Source organism: Physeter macrocephalus, chromosome 20, assembly GCF_002837175.3.
Source record: "Physeter macrocephalus isolate SW-GA chromosome 20, ASM283717v5, whole genome shotgun sequence".
NCBI lineage: Eukaryota > Metazoa > Chordata > Mammalia > Artiodactyla > Physeteridae > Physeter > Physeter macrocephalus.
The window spans coordinates 87,724,388-87,738,510 of NC_041233.1; the positions used below are offsets into that span (position 1 = coordinate 87,724,388).

The 14,123-nt window shown below is 55.1% G+C and overlaps 1 protein-coding gene across 3 annotated transcripts in view; it reads right to left on the reverse strand.

The window, feature by feature from the left end:
- Positions 1–5,989: 5,989 nt before the first annotated feature.
- GPAT4 (glycerol-3-phosphate acyltransferase 4) overlaps positions 5,990–14,123 on the reverse strand; it is a 31,592-nt gene continuing 23,458 nt past the window's right edge. For all 3 annotated transcript variants that reach the window (XM_007127007.4, XM_007127006.4, XM_007127008.4), the window contains exons 8-12: positions 13,714–13,829; positions 12,683–12,738; positions 12,078–12,163; positions 8,963–9,171; positions 5,990–6,681 (exon numbers count right to left, since the gene is read on the reverse strand). In XM_007127007.4, coding sequence (XP_007127069.1) covers positions 6,573–6,681; positions 8,963–9,171; positions 12,078–12,163; positions 12,683–12,738; positions 13,714–13,829 — 576 coding nt within the window. In that variant the 3' untranslated portion in view covers positions 5,990–6,572. The remainder of the gene's footprint in view (positions 6,682–8,962; positions 9,172–12,077; positions 12,164–12,682; positions 12,739–13,713; positions 13,830–14,123) is intronic.

Here is a 14,123-nt window from a genome sequence, read left to right on the forward strand (position 1 = left end):
ACATTCCATGGACGGCCTTCAGGCTCACTGCCGGCTGCCAGGGACAAGGCGGCGTGACACGCAGCCCCACCTGCCACAGAGTTTACCAAGTATAGCAGCGCTGCTGCCCCAGAGAGGTGGCTTTGGCGTCATCGGGACAAGTTAAAAGTGCTGGGGAAAGGGACCCTGGCTGCGGGCCTGGCGCCCGGCCGGTCGCAAGGGCAGTTACAGATGGCGGCGTCCTGCCCATGGGGGTGCAGGCACGGGGTCCTGAGCGAGCACCGCGTCCCCGAAAATTCCCAGCCCTCCTGGGGAAAGGAGATCCAATGTTGTTCGGGAAGCAGAGAACGAAAGTGGAAGGAAAGGTGCAAATCAGTGATGAAACGGGCACCTGCTTCCGTCCTTCCTACCGGAAGCCCCCTGCACCCCGGATACTCCCGGACTCGAGCCCCAGAGGCAGAGGCCCCTCGAGAGTCGGAGTTGTGCGGCCCAAGGGCTGCTGCGTGCCAAAGAAGAACGAAATCTGCTAGCCGAATATTTTTTAGACATTTTGCAAGATGCACGGCCTCCCTGACAATTTTTAATGTACTAACTGCCTGGTCCAGTGAGCTGATTAATTGGTGCTGGAGAGATCAATACAAAACAGAAAATTAAAACAATTTTAAAGTGATTAAGTAGTTTAACACCTGTCTCCCGTCACGTCAGCACAGGAAGAAAAATAAAGCAGGTGTCGAAGGGGCTCCTGAAGCGAGAGAAAACAGCGCCTGCCTCGGGGAAATGACAGATCACGGCTGGGGGATCAATCCGAACGCTCGCAGCCCTTCCCGAGCCCGGGGTGCAGCCACCCAACCAGGCGCCCCACGAGCTGGGCGCCCTCGGCCCCCCTGCAGAGCCGCTCCTCAGCCTGGGGGTGGGGGCGGTGTCCGTCCAGACCTCCAAAACAGGGCGAGAGGGGCGGGGGGTGCAGAACATCCTGCCCCAGGGCTCCGGGTGGCATCAGATGCGAAGGTACCAGCTCGCCTCACGACCCCAGTCGCCGCCCCTCGGCGCTGAGTCTGCAGTACGCGGAGCATTACGTGCAGTGAAATGCAGTTTGCGGACCCTGGGGTCACAGCTCTCTGGGATCACGGGGTCCTCCATTCTAGAAGCTTCAGGCCTCCACTCTTACTCTTTAGGGAAACAGAGCTTCCCACCGTCCCCTGCCGCCTCCCGCCTGGCTGTGCCTACAGGAGCCTGGCGCTGGCCAGGCGCCCCTCTAACCCCCTGTGCGGACCTCACTCGCCCCCGACCCCCGCCGTCAGCTGGAACAGAAGCCGGACAGCAGGAGTCACTTCTCTCCCAAGTTAATGTACTTGACTCAGAATCCCCGGAAGGAAACTCACAGAGTGCAAGAAACCCTAAGATGAGTCTTCTCCAGCTTCCACTGAAGTCCTAACGCAGGGTTGGATGAATAAGGAAGGACAGGGGAGGGAAGTCGGGGAGAATTAACAAAGGCTAGAAGTGAACCCCAGGTGAAGCAGCATGGGCCACGTCTCCAGTTTCACCTTGAAAGTGGACTTGAATTGTGCACGTGGAAAGTGCAGAACATACTTACTGTTACTCACGTTCTGGACAGCTGTCCTGTGGCTTCCCGGCCTGGGCTCACCTCTACGCCCCACTACGGGGCGGGGGGGACCAACCCCTGGGGACAGGACCCAAAGCTCCTCCGGGGAGAGGCGGGGCGTCTCGGGCCACCCCCCAAAGTGGGGCAGAGCGGGCCATGCTCCAGGACAGCCGTGTCACCACTCACCCGCCCTGCGCACCCGAGTCCTGCCTACCTTCAGGGTCCCTGATGCCGCAGCTGTCGCCCCCAAGACCAGGACAGGAAAGGAACTCAAGCAACAAGAGAAACCTTGCAGCAGGTTTAAGATATTAACATTTTAAAGCATCTTAAAGTGTGATTTACACGTTTTATAATAGGTTTACAAACATTAAAGCCCTCAGCTGAACTTGCCACTAGCCACCCTCGCTTCAGCAGCCCCTTCCTGTTAAGACCTGTCATGCAGGTTATGAATGGAAAAGAGGGTGCAGCAGTGGCCTGGATCAGGGCAGGATTGGGGACGGCCAGCAGTTCTGATAAGAGCATTTCCCGGGTCTCATACTTCCCTCCGGGCTGGGAGTCCTGGTTCTGTACCCGGTGGTCGGGCCTCTCTGTACACAAGTCTGTTTGGGGCCATATCAGTCTCAGCGAACACTTGCCAAACCCTTTACAGCAAATTAAACCCTTTACAGCAAATTTTACGCCAATGACAATCTCACCAAAAAAAAAAGACTCCAATCTTCAGCTCTTTAGCCCACTTTCTAAGATAATCCATATAGCCAGATCGCCACCTAACACATGAACCACGTCTTGGCATTTCCTGCCCCAAGATGTGACTTTGGTGATTTGACCAGGGAGGAAGCTAAGAGGTCCCGCCGTCCAACTTTTCTCATGGATCCCAAACGTCTGTCCGTCCAGGGTGACTACTCCGGGGTGCACGGCGGGCCGTCTGCAGCACGAGGGGTCTGTGATACCCAGATGGCAACGGCGGGGGCCCAGCCCCGGCACCTCGCCCCTCTCAGAAGCAAACAGCAAGTTGTTGACTCGGCGCCCCCGGCCTACAGCTCCTCGCTGCCGTGAGCCTCAAGGCTGCTGGAGACAAAGTTTCCCTGGGCCCAAGTTCCAAACTCCTCTGTTTTGTTTCTGTTAAAACGCAATTGTTTTTCTCTGGAGTGTGCCCTGACTGCTTGGCGTCAGGAAGATGTATGAAAACCTCCGCTTCAATTCAGCATCCTTTTTCTCCCAGACAAACACGGTCGGATTTTAATAAATCAAAGAGCCACACTGTTTAATAAAAATTTATTGACTTACAAGTGATTATTTATCAAAAGACCATTAATAGCAGGTACCGGAATGATGTGGTACTGGGTGGTGCTGGGAGACTAATAGAAAATCAATGCCGCTGGCCGGCCGGAATGCATATAAGAAGCCCACCCCGCCCCCACCCCCGACCGCCAGCGCAATTTCACCCGCAAAACCCACCTGACGCTACTCCTGGTGCGATGAAAAGTTCCCCCTTTTTATTTATCGTTTACAAATGAAATGATCAATACTTTTAATCTAGAGCAAAATTTATTAACTTTCCCATCGGAGAGAGACATATTGACTGGGGGAGAGGCGGGTTAGCGCAGCGCAAGACGGATGGCGGGATGGTGGTCTCTGAGCCCGTCCGGAGGCAGTGCGCGTGCAGCTGCCCTCCCGGCCCGGGCGGCGGGCCGCTCAGGGCAAGTGCAACCAGAGAAATCAAGTCTGGCCGCCCGGGACGCAAAGCAGGTGGATGGCACCTGCCACGCCGTGGACTCTGGGCACCAGGGACCTCTGGAAGCGCCATCCCCCAGACCACTGAGGCTTCGGTCAACTCCAGGAAGGAAACGGCAGGGTTTATAGACCCGGAGCACTTCCACAGCACAGCAGGGTTAGTGCCCATGGCTGGGGAGGTGCTGTCGTGAAGGGCTGAGCCGGGCTGGTGCCCGAGGGCTCGTCCCGGCCTGGTGTGGGCACTCAGGCCTCTGCGGCCCGCCTCCCCAAAACACACACACACACTTCACATCAGGCTGCAGGGCGGCAACCGGCAGTGGGGCCTGACCCAGTAAAGAATCAAATTCTGAAGTGGGACGTCACCTCAGGCTGTTCGGCCAAGCTGAGCTCCCTGAGCCCCGGCCTGGAGACAGCCTTCTCCAGAGCTTCCCGTCGGGGGGATTTTACCAGCCTTTTCACAAAGTCCCTTCGCCAACTAGCTGGGGAAAAAATAGCTCACGTTTCAGTGAAAAAAGTCTTCCCAAGATGCACAGTCAAATCCACCCAGCCCCACGACCACCTAAAACCCTGGGGGCTCTGACACGCTGTGACACTCTCAGAGGAGAGTCACTAGCCCAGTGTTCTGCAGGAAGCAAAAGGATTCAAACCCATTTATGTCTGAACCCAGATGACTTTACAGCTCCAAGCTGTCTGAGCCTAGGGGTTTAAAAATTACACACATTTCAGATGTGGAGAGGGCCTTAGGGGTCCCCTAGCCCCAGTCCCAAGTTATGGATCAGGAAATAGAAATAAAGCCCAAACGGCAAATGAGTAGCAGGTCCGGAAGGTGATCTGATGCTGGCCAGTACTCATCCCACTACTTAGTACCACTCGGTTTCATTCCAAGACCGTCCTCCTGGGTGCTGGGGTCCCGGGAGTGAGCGTTATTTTGTACATTACATGCTTCATTGCGGTCATTCCGAAATGTCGGGAGGTTTAACCATACAAGACCGACTCAGCTATCCCAAACCAATTATGAATAACTGGGGGCCTGCAGGGTCCCCAATTTAAAAGGATGGAGTGGTCTGATGATTCTGTACGCTTGTAACAAGCACTAAATAAACATTTTAGAGATTTCTATTTATAGGGGTGTAATTCACATCCCTTCTCAGCTGGTAACAGTGAAAAGAATCGTTACTTAGTCTCCACAAGTATTTCTTTACATAGCAGCAATTCTAGACCAGGTTCTTGCAGTCCTCTGCTATGTCATCAGCAACAGACAGATGTGCTGAAAAGAATGTGAGAAAATGTTTAAAAGTACCTATGAAAATTATGAAATGAACGTACTAAATGGCAGAAAGAAAAGGGAACATTTAAAAATGGAACTTGATCTTTAAGACGTTTGTAAACATCATTCCAGATATCTTTTTTTTTTTTTAATTTTTGTTTGTTTTTTATTTATTTTTGGCTGTGTTGGGTCTTCATTGCTGTACGTGGGTTTTCTCTAGTTGCGGCAAGCGGGGGCTACTCTTTGTTGCGGTGCGCGGGCTTCTCCTTGCGGTGGCTTCTCTTGTTGCGGAGCACGGGCTCTAGGCACGTGGGCTTCAGTCGTTGTGGCGCATGGGCTCAGTAGTTGTGGCTCGCGGGCTCTAGAGCACAGGCTCAGTAGTTGTGGTGCACGGGCTTGGTTGCTCTACGGCATGTGGGATCTTCCCAGACCAGGGCTTGAACCCGTGTCCCCTGCACTGGCAGGCGGATTCTTAACCACCGTGTCACCAGGGAGGCCCCCAGATAGCTTTTAAACACTGAACAGTACTTCCTATAAAAGACTAAAAATCACTTGTTTATTCTTGCACATTTTGTAAAACAGTTCATAAGAGGCTGTTCTTACTGTCCTAACAGTGTTTTGGTTTGAGAGAAATGGAATAGAAAGAGAAACAGTTTCCCGCCCTTTGGCAGGGGCGGGTAGGAGGAAATGAGAGGCTATCCAGGGGCCAGGAGCAGCCGGCAGCTGGGTGGAGACTCAGACTGAGGTCAGAAGCCCCTGGAGCCAGGCTCACTACCACCACCTCCCCACGTCGAGGCCAGACGGCGGCTTGGACAGCTGACCCTCCGCGCAGCCGCTGCAAAACCCTGAAGGGTGTGGTGGCTGCTCTGCCAGAGCAGGGAGCAGGGAGGGACGGACAGACAGATGGACGGAGAAGTTGGGGGAGAGGCGGCTCTCCCCTGAGGGATGTGAATTCAGCCGAGCCTTGAAGCCGTAAGGGGGAGGGGGCCTGGCTTCGGACCTGCCTCCAGGTGACCACAGGCTGGCGCAGGCGGCCAGCGGCTTCCCTCTGCTGCGTGAAGCCCACGGGGCACCCAGCCCCCAGCCCCCAGAGCCCCCGCTGCTGCCCTGTCCGGGGATTTTCTCGCCGCTTCCCCCGCCCTCACCCCCAGACCGTCTTGCACGCCCTCCAGCCGCCGTCACACACCTCCAGTCCCGCGGCGCCCGCGTGTGGGGAATCCCGGATCTCCCAGAGCTACGCAAACTCCTAACAGGAGGGCTCCACCTTCTCCCCTCCCGCGCCAGTCCCTGTTCCAGAAGCCAAGTCCCCGCGACGGCTCAAGTCGGAGAACCAGCCTGCTTCTGGGAAGCGTGCTGCTCGGGGCCACAGCCAGGGGAGGGCGCGTGAAGGAGAAGACCCCGCAATTCAGTCACCATCGAAGACAACTTTATTTACTCACAGAAACAAACCCGGAGCCCCGTGGGCGGCTCCAGCTCCCCTCGTCCCGCCCCACCCCCGGCCCTGGACCCGCAACGCTGAGCTGACCGCCCTCCCCTCGTGGTAGCGCGTGAGCTGCCACAGCAACCCGGTGAGGTAGGTGTCGCCACCCGCCCCCAGCCCAGGGGACAGCGGGGCAGCCGAGGCCGAGCTGGCAGGGTGCGGCCGGAGCGGGAGGGCCGGTCCCCGTGCGTGCCTGGCCCCGCGGCCAGCGGCCCGGGCCGGGACCGCCCGTCTGCCGAGGGCCCCTGCACACCGCACGTTCTCTTCTCGAGTCTGCGGGGCCCCGAGGCCGCGCCTTCCTCGGGGCGGGCCTGGCCCGGTGAGGCCCCCGCCCGCAGGCGGGCCTCGGGGACAGACCGCACCCCGGATCCCGAGTGGGGACGGCAGGCTGTCGCCCCGCACTCGGGCCGCACGGGCACGCTGGGGAGGGGACTTCAGTGGCACCGCTCCCGCGGACTCGGCGGAGAAGGAACGAGAAGGCAGCCGGCCCTGGGAGCGGCGGCGCGGGCTCAGGACCGGCTCCGGCCCTCGTGGCCGCCGGCGATCGCCTTGCTGTACAGCTTCTGCTGCTCCTCCTTGAACGCGTCCTTCACCTTCTCCCGCTTCAGACCGCCGTCCCTGACGAGAGAAAGAGCAGGGCTGCAATGCAAGCGCACAGAAGCCCCGCTGCCGCCCTGCGCCCCGGCCAGGCGTGCCCCCACCGGCTGCCCGCGGCCCCTCCCGCCCGGAGAAGCCCGCCACAGACGCAGCGGCCCCCTCATCACGGTGGCCTCGGAGACCGGCCCGGGCCTGCGGGGCCCACCCTCCTCGCCTTACAGCTCTCACCCCTGCCCTGGGGTCAGAGCTCACTCCTCTCACCCAGGGTGCCTTCCAATTGCTCACACCTGCCAAGGAGTTAACAGTCCTTTCTGCTCAAACATTCATCCTCACCTTACAGAAAGCATAGGAAGCCCTGGCTTCATGGAAGGTGAGCCAAGCTTTAAGAAATACTAGGACTTATAATGAATCTGTAAAACTGATCTGTAAAATAAATTCAGATCCCGGGATTCTCCAAATTCATGCAAATGAACACAAGGGAAAATACAAGTTCTTACTTCTTCGCGCTCAAGGGATGGTCCCGTACGGGAATGGAAGTAACGCAGAGTTTGCGGCTAACCACCCACCTCCTCCAATAGCCCCAAAGAAATCCTCTAAACGTGGATTCGCTTCTTCAAAGTCTCCCCCCACCTGACATCCCAGCGCCTTGCCTGCACCCGAGAATCATCATCATCGGTGACGGAGGCAAACCCAAGCCCACCGCAGTCTTTCTCTTACACTTTGAGCGTGGAGGCGGGCTGGTAGGAGAAGTCTCTGGTGAAGCCCTCACCACCGGACCCGCCTTACCCTGGGAGCCCTGACACCTGCCACATCCTTTAAAATCCCCAGCAAAGGCCTCCTTTAGAAAGCGGCCACCCTTGTCTTCGTCGGGCTTCAGCGACAGGGGACGTGGGGCAGTGGCTAAACATTCAAGCCAGTCAGACCTGAGCTCAACATGCGACTCCAGGGCTTATTCTGTGGCTTTGAGAGACAGTTACTTAACCTCTCCGAGTTTCAGTTTCTCATCTGAAAAATGGCAGTAACAATTTTCCTACTCATGGAGTTACTCTGAGGGTGAGACGAGATTATCAGAGCAGCAGCACTGTGTCTGGCACACAGTAGGTGCCCAATAAATGTTAGCGTTTTTAAAAAGGGCCAAGCAGACCTAGAGGTTGCCATACTGAGTGAAATAAGTCAGGCAGAGAAAGACAAATATCATGGTATCGCTTATATGTGAAAGCTACAAAAAACAATGATACAAATGAACGTATTTACAGAACAGAAATTGAGTCATGGATGTAGAAAACTTAACGGTTACCAAGGCAGAAAGGGGAGGGGAGGAATAAATTGGGAGACTGGGAGTAACACATACACACTATGATATATAAAAGATAACTACTCCGAAGAACCCACTGTATAGCACAGGGAACTCTATTCTGGGCTCTGTGGTGACCTACGTGGGAGTGGCGTCTGGAAGAGGGTGGATATACGCATATGTATGGCTGATTCACTTTGCTGTACAGCAGAAACTAACACAAGTGTAAATCAACTATACGCCAATAAAAAAATTAATTAAAAAAAAAGGTTACAGGTCAGTTTAAATGCCCACTCAGTCAAATGCGCTCCAGAGCTGACCCCCGCACTTAAACCTAAGGGTCCCCGGAGGGGGGATTAGCCCCCCTGATCCAGGGTTCAGCCGCATCAACCTCCTGTTAGCTGCAGTATAACTACCTCATACCCTAGCGTAAGGGTCTGCAAACTGTGGCCCAACGGGCTGAATCCACCCGACGCCTGAGTCTGTAAGTGGCGTTTCACTGGCACACGGACCTGCTCCTGGACTGTCTCTGGCTGCTCTCCTGCTACAATGGCAGTCAAGCAGTCGCACCGGAGACCACATGGCCCGGAGTCTAAAATACGTACTGACTCTTTTCAGAAAAAGTTTGCCAACTCCGGCTCTAGTAGGTAACAAGCTACAAAAAAACCAAAACTGGCCTAAGGATGGTCCAATTTGCCAAATACACGAGATGAGAGAGCCCAGTGCTCCTCGGGTCTCCGGGTTGGCACAGAGTCCCTGCCCGCAGAGACAGGGCTGTCCCGGTGCTCAGGTGGACTGTGTCCCCAGGAAGCGGTGCCAAATCCACCGCTTCGTCCGAACACCCTGGGCTTCTGAGAGTGAGTCAAACTGCTGACTCTCCAGGACTGGTGGGCTCGTCCTCCACACCAGGGCGAGGAGGATCCTTCGCCAATGGAGTCAACCACCCAGCACCTGCTTCAGAAATTCACGTCCTCCTGGACTCAGCTGGCAAGATCCGCTCCGACTCACCACAGCAGGTCCACGAGGCCTCCCTGCCTGGCAATGGCGGACTTCACCCTGTTTGCAAACTGGACGGCATCTTCCTCGGCCTCTCTGGTCATGGGAGGCAGGTACCACACGCTGCAGACGATGGCCCAGCTGGTCATCATCCTCAGCAGGTACGTCACCATCCCGTACTTGCTGCTGTTCCAGAAAGCATCACCGAACTGAGGGTCGTACTGCAAGACAAGGGAACGCCGGACGGTGAGAAGTCAGGAGTTCTAACCTGTGCGCGCGTCAGCGGCAGCTTTGCCGAACGCCCCGTGCCACGCCCAGGGCAGGATCGGTACTAGGACGCTGCTCCCAGCGCCCTACGCGGACACCTCCGCAGGAACCCCACACCCGGGCACGTGTGACACCTAGCAACATCCACCCCCGAGCGCAGATATCACTAAGGAGGACCAGCAGCCTTCCTTCCTCCAAGGTCCTCCCTCTTTGATCCAGGGGCCTGTCTCACTCACAGGTGTCTATCGTCTGTTCTTCAAGTCCTCAAGCGAACCCGCAAACAGAACAGGAGCACATCCTCCAGAGATCCATGCCCTGAGTCAACAATCTCCAACGTTTCACCCCAGCCGCTCCATCAACCCCTCCTGTCACGCCACACGCTCACAAAGACCGACACGTACCTCCCCAGACAGAGACTTTCTTACACAACCGCCAGCTTTCAAAGATCGCTTCCGGTGCCCAGACCAAGGAGAAAACAACTAGAAAGCTCTGCTTGTGTCACAGCACTTCTAACGGAGCTGCCTGTCTGTGTGAGGAGGCCGCGCTGCCCCGAGGAAGTCGCGGCGGCCACAGCGGGCATCGGATACTGCCACCTTGCCAGCCGCTCCGAGGGAGGCGAGGGCTGTGTCTCAGGGGCATTTTGTGGGCCATGTGGCCGCAGCTGCGACCCTCATTCTCCCCAAACAGAAGAGCAAGTGCAGGTGAGCCGGGAGGGAGAGCTGCCGCAGGAAGTCTTACACAAGAGGCAGCAAGAGGAACCGGTCCCTGAGGAGAAAGCGTGGAAAGGGTCGGGGCTGAACTGCCACTGCACGTCCGAAGGGCTCTCAGAGACAGGCCGTCAGGTGGAGTGTGTGACTGCGAAGCAAAGACCCAGGACCCGGGTGAAAAAACCAAAGGAGACGCAGGTTCATGAGCGGTCTCACAGGACCCAGCTGCCACCAGTGTGGAGGACGCGCCTCCCCGGAGACCCTGGGAAGGGACACCGGCCAAGATGCCCGAGTGCAGGTTCTTACACTTGGGGGCGAGGGGGCTGGGTTAGAACTATATGATTTTGGGGGGGCCTTTCAAGCCGAAATTTTATGATTCTCAGAATAAAAATTAGAGAATTTTGCCTAATTGCACACCTGACTACAGAAATGAAGACATTTAGACTTAATCATAGAAACTAAAAAACCCGGATGTAACTACAAAAGGCTTAGAGGGTTCATGTTATAACACCACGAGGAAATGTGGGAGAAGACGAGTCTTAAACAGGAGCTAGTGTGTGTGACTGGAAGAAAGTGCTGTTACAGTTTACACAGCATGACTGGAGAGAAACCTTTGCTGAGGGCTGATTCTCTATTCCACGCTGGGCAGACACCGTAGAGAGAAAAACAAGGCAAAAGTTCAAAACAGCAATACATTCCTCAAAGTCAGACAATGGCTTAATTTTGGTGGAAATGGAACAAGAGCTTTAAAACCACTAAGGTCATACAAGTTTGGTTACCAATGACGTCTTCACAAAAACTAGAAAAGTATGTGGGAAGCAAAGTTCTTAATCACATGTGAGCTTTAATCAACCTGTGGGTGGAAGGAAAATGTACACGCCCGTGTTCTGGAGCGGGCATAACTGTCCAAGGCTCCATGTTCCAAAACTGGCGAAGAGCAGGCTCTCAGTGTGGTTCCCGACCAGCAGTGTCAGCAGCGCCCAGGGACGGGTCAGAAACGCAAGTTCAGAGACTCCGGGCGTGGGGCCCAACGGTCTGCCTTTTCACAGCCCCACCAGGTGATGCTGACGCAGCCGCACAGAACCGCTGCTCTGGAGCGAGCAGGAGGGGCTTCTGTGCAGCAGCCGGTTTTTAATAAACACGCGGGGCGAGGCACTGGACTCCCAGGACATTAAACTGCGGGGCGCACGCACGCCATGCAAACATCTCTCCCCGTTCCCACACCCACGGCACACACTACGAACAGAACGTTTTCTGCGGCTCCAGACCCAGCATCCTCCACGAATCCCGTGCACAGCCCTGGTCCAGGGACCTGTAACTGTGCAGCCACTCTTCATTCACCATCCCTGCACTGGTGCTTGGCCTCCCTGGAAAAGCAGCGTGGCTGGAAAGCGTTCGCTTAACCAAGAAGAACACCTCCTCCCCCAAATGCACCAGTTGTGCTGCCAGGTGACAATGAGGACTATTTCTTCAGAAGCCTTTGCAGGCAAAAGACGCTCGCAAAAGTATGGAGACTGAATTCTAACAACAACTCTGACTCCCTCTTACCCCGATCTGAGACATCAACCTAAACACTCTAAACATAGTGACAAAGGCTGTGGATTTTTTAGAGGAAGTAGTGTAACAGCATTCTTTTAGAAATTATGTGGATCTATTTATAACATCAGATGGATACGAGGGGGAAGAGAGAGGAGGAGGAAAAAGGGAAACTGGCTGAGTGCGTCCCATCTTCCTAAGCAAGTTTGGACTCTCAGAGGTTCGAGTTCCTAAAAGGTGGGGCAGACTAACAGGTTCGTTTAAGTCCCCTTTACTTTCACGAGTGGCCTTCGGTCTGTCAGATGCCACGCGAGCCACGGGAGCCACAGCAGCGGGGCTGTCTCTTCCTCCAGCAGCAAGGACACATCTGCACCTACCCACCCTCACCTCTAACCGACCAAAGGCACAGACCCAGCTGGGCAGCCCCGTGCCCGCAGGAAGCCCCTCAGGTGGACTGCCTTCCAGACCGGCGGGGCTTAGGAAGAAAGAGGAACCAGTGGGGGAGATGCAGCGAGCTCAGGGCTCCGCAGCGTGGGCTGCTCCATGGAGAGGGGGCCCGGCTCCCCGCTGCGCGTCACAGCGGTGGTGGTGATCACGTGGCCTCAGAGGGCTCGTACCTTGATCGCAACGGGGTAAACTGTGGCTCCAATTTCAAAACTTCCCTTTTTGAACATCATCACAGATGTATTGTTGATGCAGGTTCCTAAAAGGCAGGAGAGAGTAAAATGCTATTCCTTCGGTCCTTTACCCCAGATATTAGGAGTTTAAGGATTAAATATAACAATAAAAATCATTCTAATGGCTCTTCAAAGAGGATAAACCCGTCATCTCCCCAGCTCCTGAACGCACACTGAAAACAGATGAACAGACTACTGTGCTGCTTCCTCTTCTCTTCTTATAGGACCGTCTTCCCTGGTTCCCACGGCAGCCCAGATGAGAGGCCAGAGGCCCCGGCCGACTCGGGAGGGCCCAGGGAGGACTCTGCAAGAAGCTCAAGGAGCCCATCAGCAACACTACAGAAGGGGCTCCCGCAATGGGGAAGGCCACACGACGGCACTCTTAGTCCATATTCTGAATCCTCTGAGTTTTCAGTCCCACGACCAATCTAAAGGGCCCCCACGTTACTCAGTGAAGACAGGTACCCCCAACAAGGGTGAGGGCCTCGGCTCCAACACAACACTGGACTCACCCTCCTGCACGGCCTCCCCACACAGAAGCTTACCCTCCGGGAAGATGAGGATGGGCAGCTTGCTTGTATCCTGCACGTGCTCAGTCAGCCTTTACAAGAGGAAAATAAAACGAAGGGTCAGACAGCCTCATGTCCATCATCACCCAAATGCATCTATCAATACCCTGTCTAGACGTGACGCTGGATGTGGTATAAAAGCAGGTTAGCAAACATGACCCTCTCTTTTATAAACCCACGGGCTAATAGATAAAACTCCCAAGGACAGGGAACACCGGATGATTACTACTTAATGTGCACAGCTGTTCAATGAAGTACGTGAGTCTGTGCACAGGGGCCGTGGCTCAGACCCAGGACTGTCTAAAGGGCTCACCCTCCACAGAGTCCGGCAAAGAGCAGCCTCGAGAAACGCTCACCCCCGACTTCCTACAGCCATGCTGGGTGGGACCTGCAGCCCCCCCGAGACGCAGCACAGGGAATTCAGGGACGACCCACCATTCCTGGGGAGCGGGTCTCGGCTGAGGCTTGCTTCCTCTCAATTTACGGCAAAGCTCTCGTCATCACTTGCACCACGTTTACTTTTTGTTTTTTTTTCCTTGAAAACAGAGCTGCACTCTGTTCTGTTGCTTTAAGTGTGTTTTCATTTGTGACAATGAATTCATTTTGAGATTTCCCTAGATCCCATATGCATGCCGCAACTAAGAGTTTGCATGCCACAACTAAGAAGCCGGCGAGCTGCACTAAGGAGCCCGCCTGCCGCAACGAAGGAGCCCACGTGCTGCAACTAAGGAGCCGGCAAGCCGCAACTAAGACCCGGCACAACCAAATAAATATTTTTTAAAACATCAAATTGTATTAAAAGTTCATACAGTGTTCATTACAATGGGTACAAGGAATAAAAAAGGTTACAAACATTACCACCTTGGGTTAGTAATAACACTAGGGTTTTGATACTTTTTATACTCCATGTTTCAGAAAAACACTACTATGAAAGCAGCTGGGGCTCAGTGGAGAAGGCTGTAGAGGCACAGCTCCCCCTAAGCGCAGACTGTGTGTCACTTGTTTACCTTTTAGCCACAAGGTGGCGATCCTTCACTTCCGAGCGCTCGAACCAGACGTGGGGGCAGGCCTTCACCATGGCTCTCTGGATGACGCCCATGAGGCCGCCGTGCACCTGCCCCACCTGCTCTCAGACAAAGGAGCAAGGGCAGCGAAGCCGTCCTCACGCAAGCCCCCAGGTCCCCCGAGACACGGACCCCAACCTCTCACCCCGTAACACTTTTATCAGTAACCACAGGCTCTCACTGTTCAGAAACCACCATTGGACTCTCTGAATTTAAATTCTCCTTCTAATCAATGATACCAGAGATGTGTTAACTATTGATAAAAACACAGCTGAAAATCCTAAAACGAACCGTGAAGCAGAGCACACCTGTGTCCAAACGCCCTCCCTGGGCGGATTATCCGAAGCCCAGTG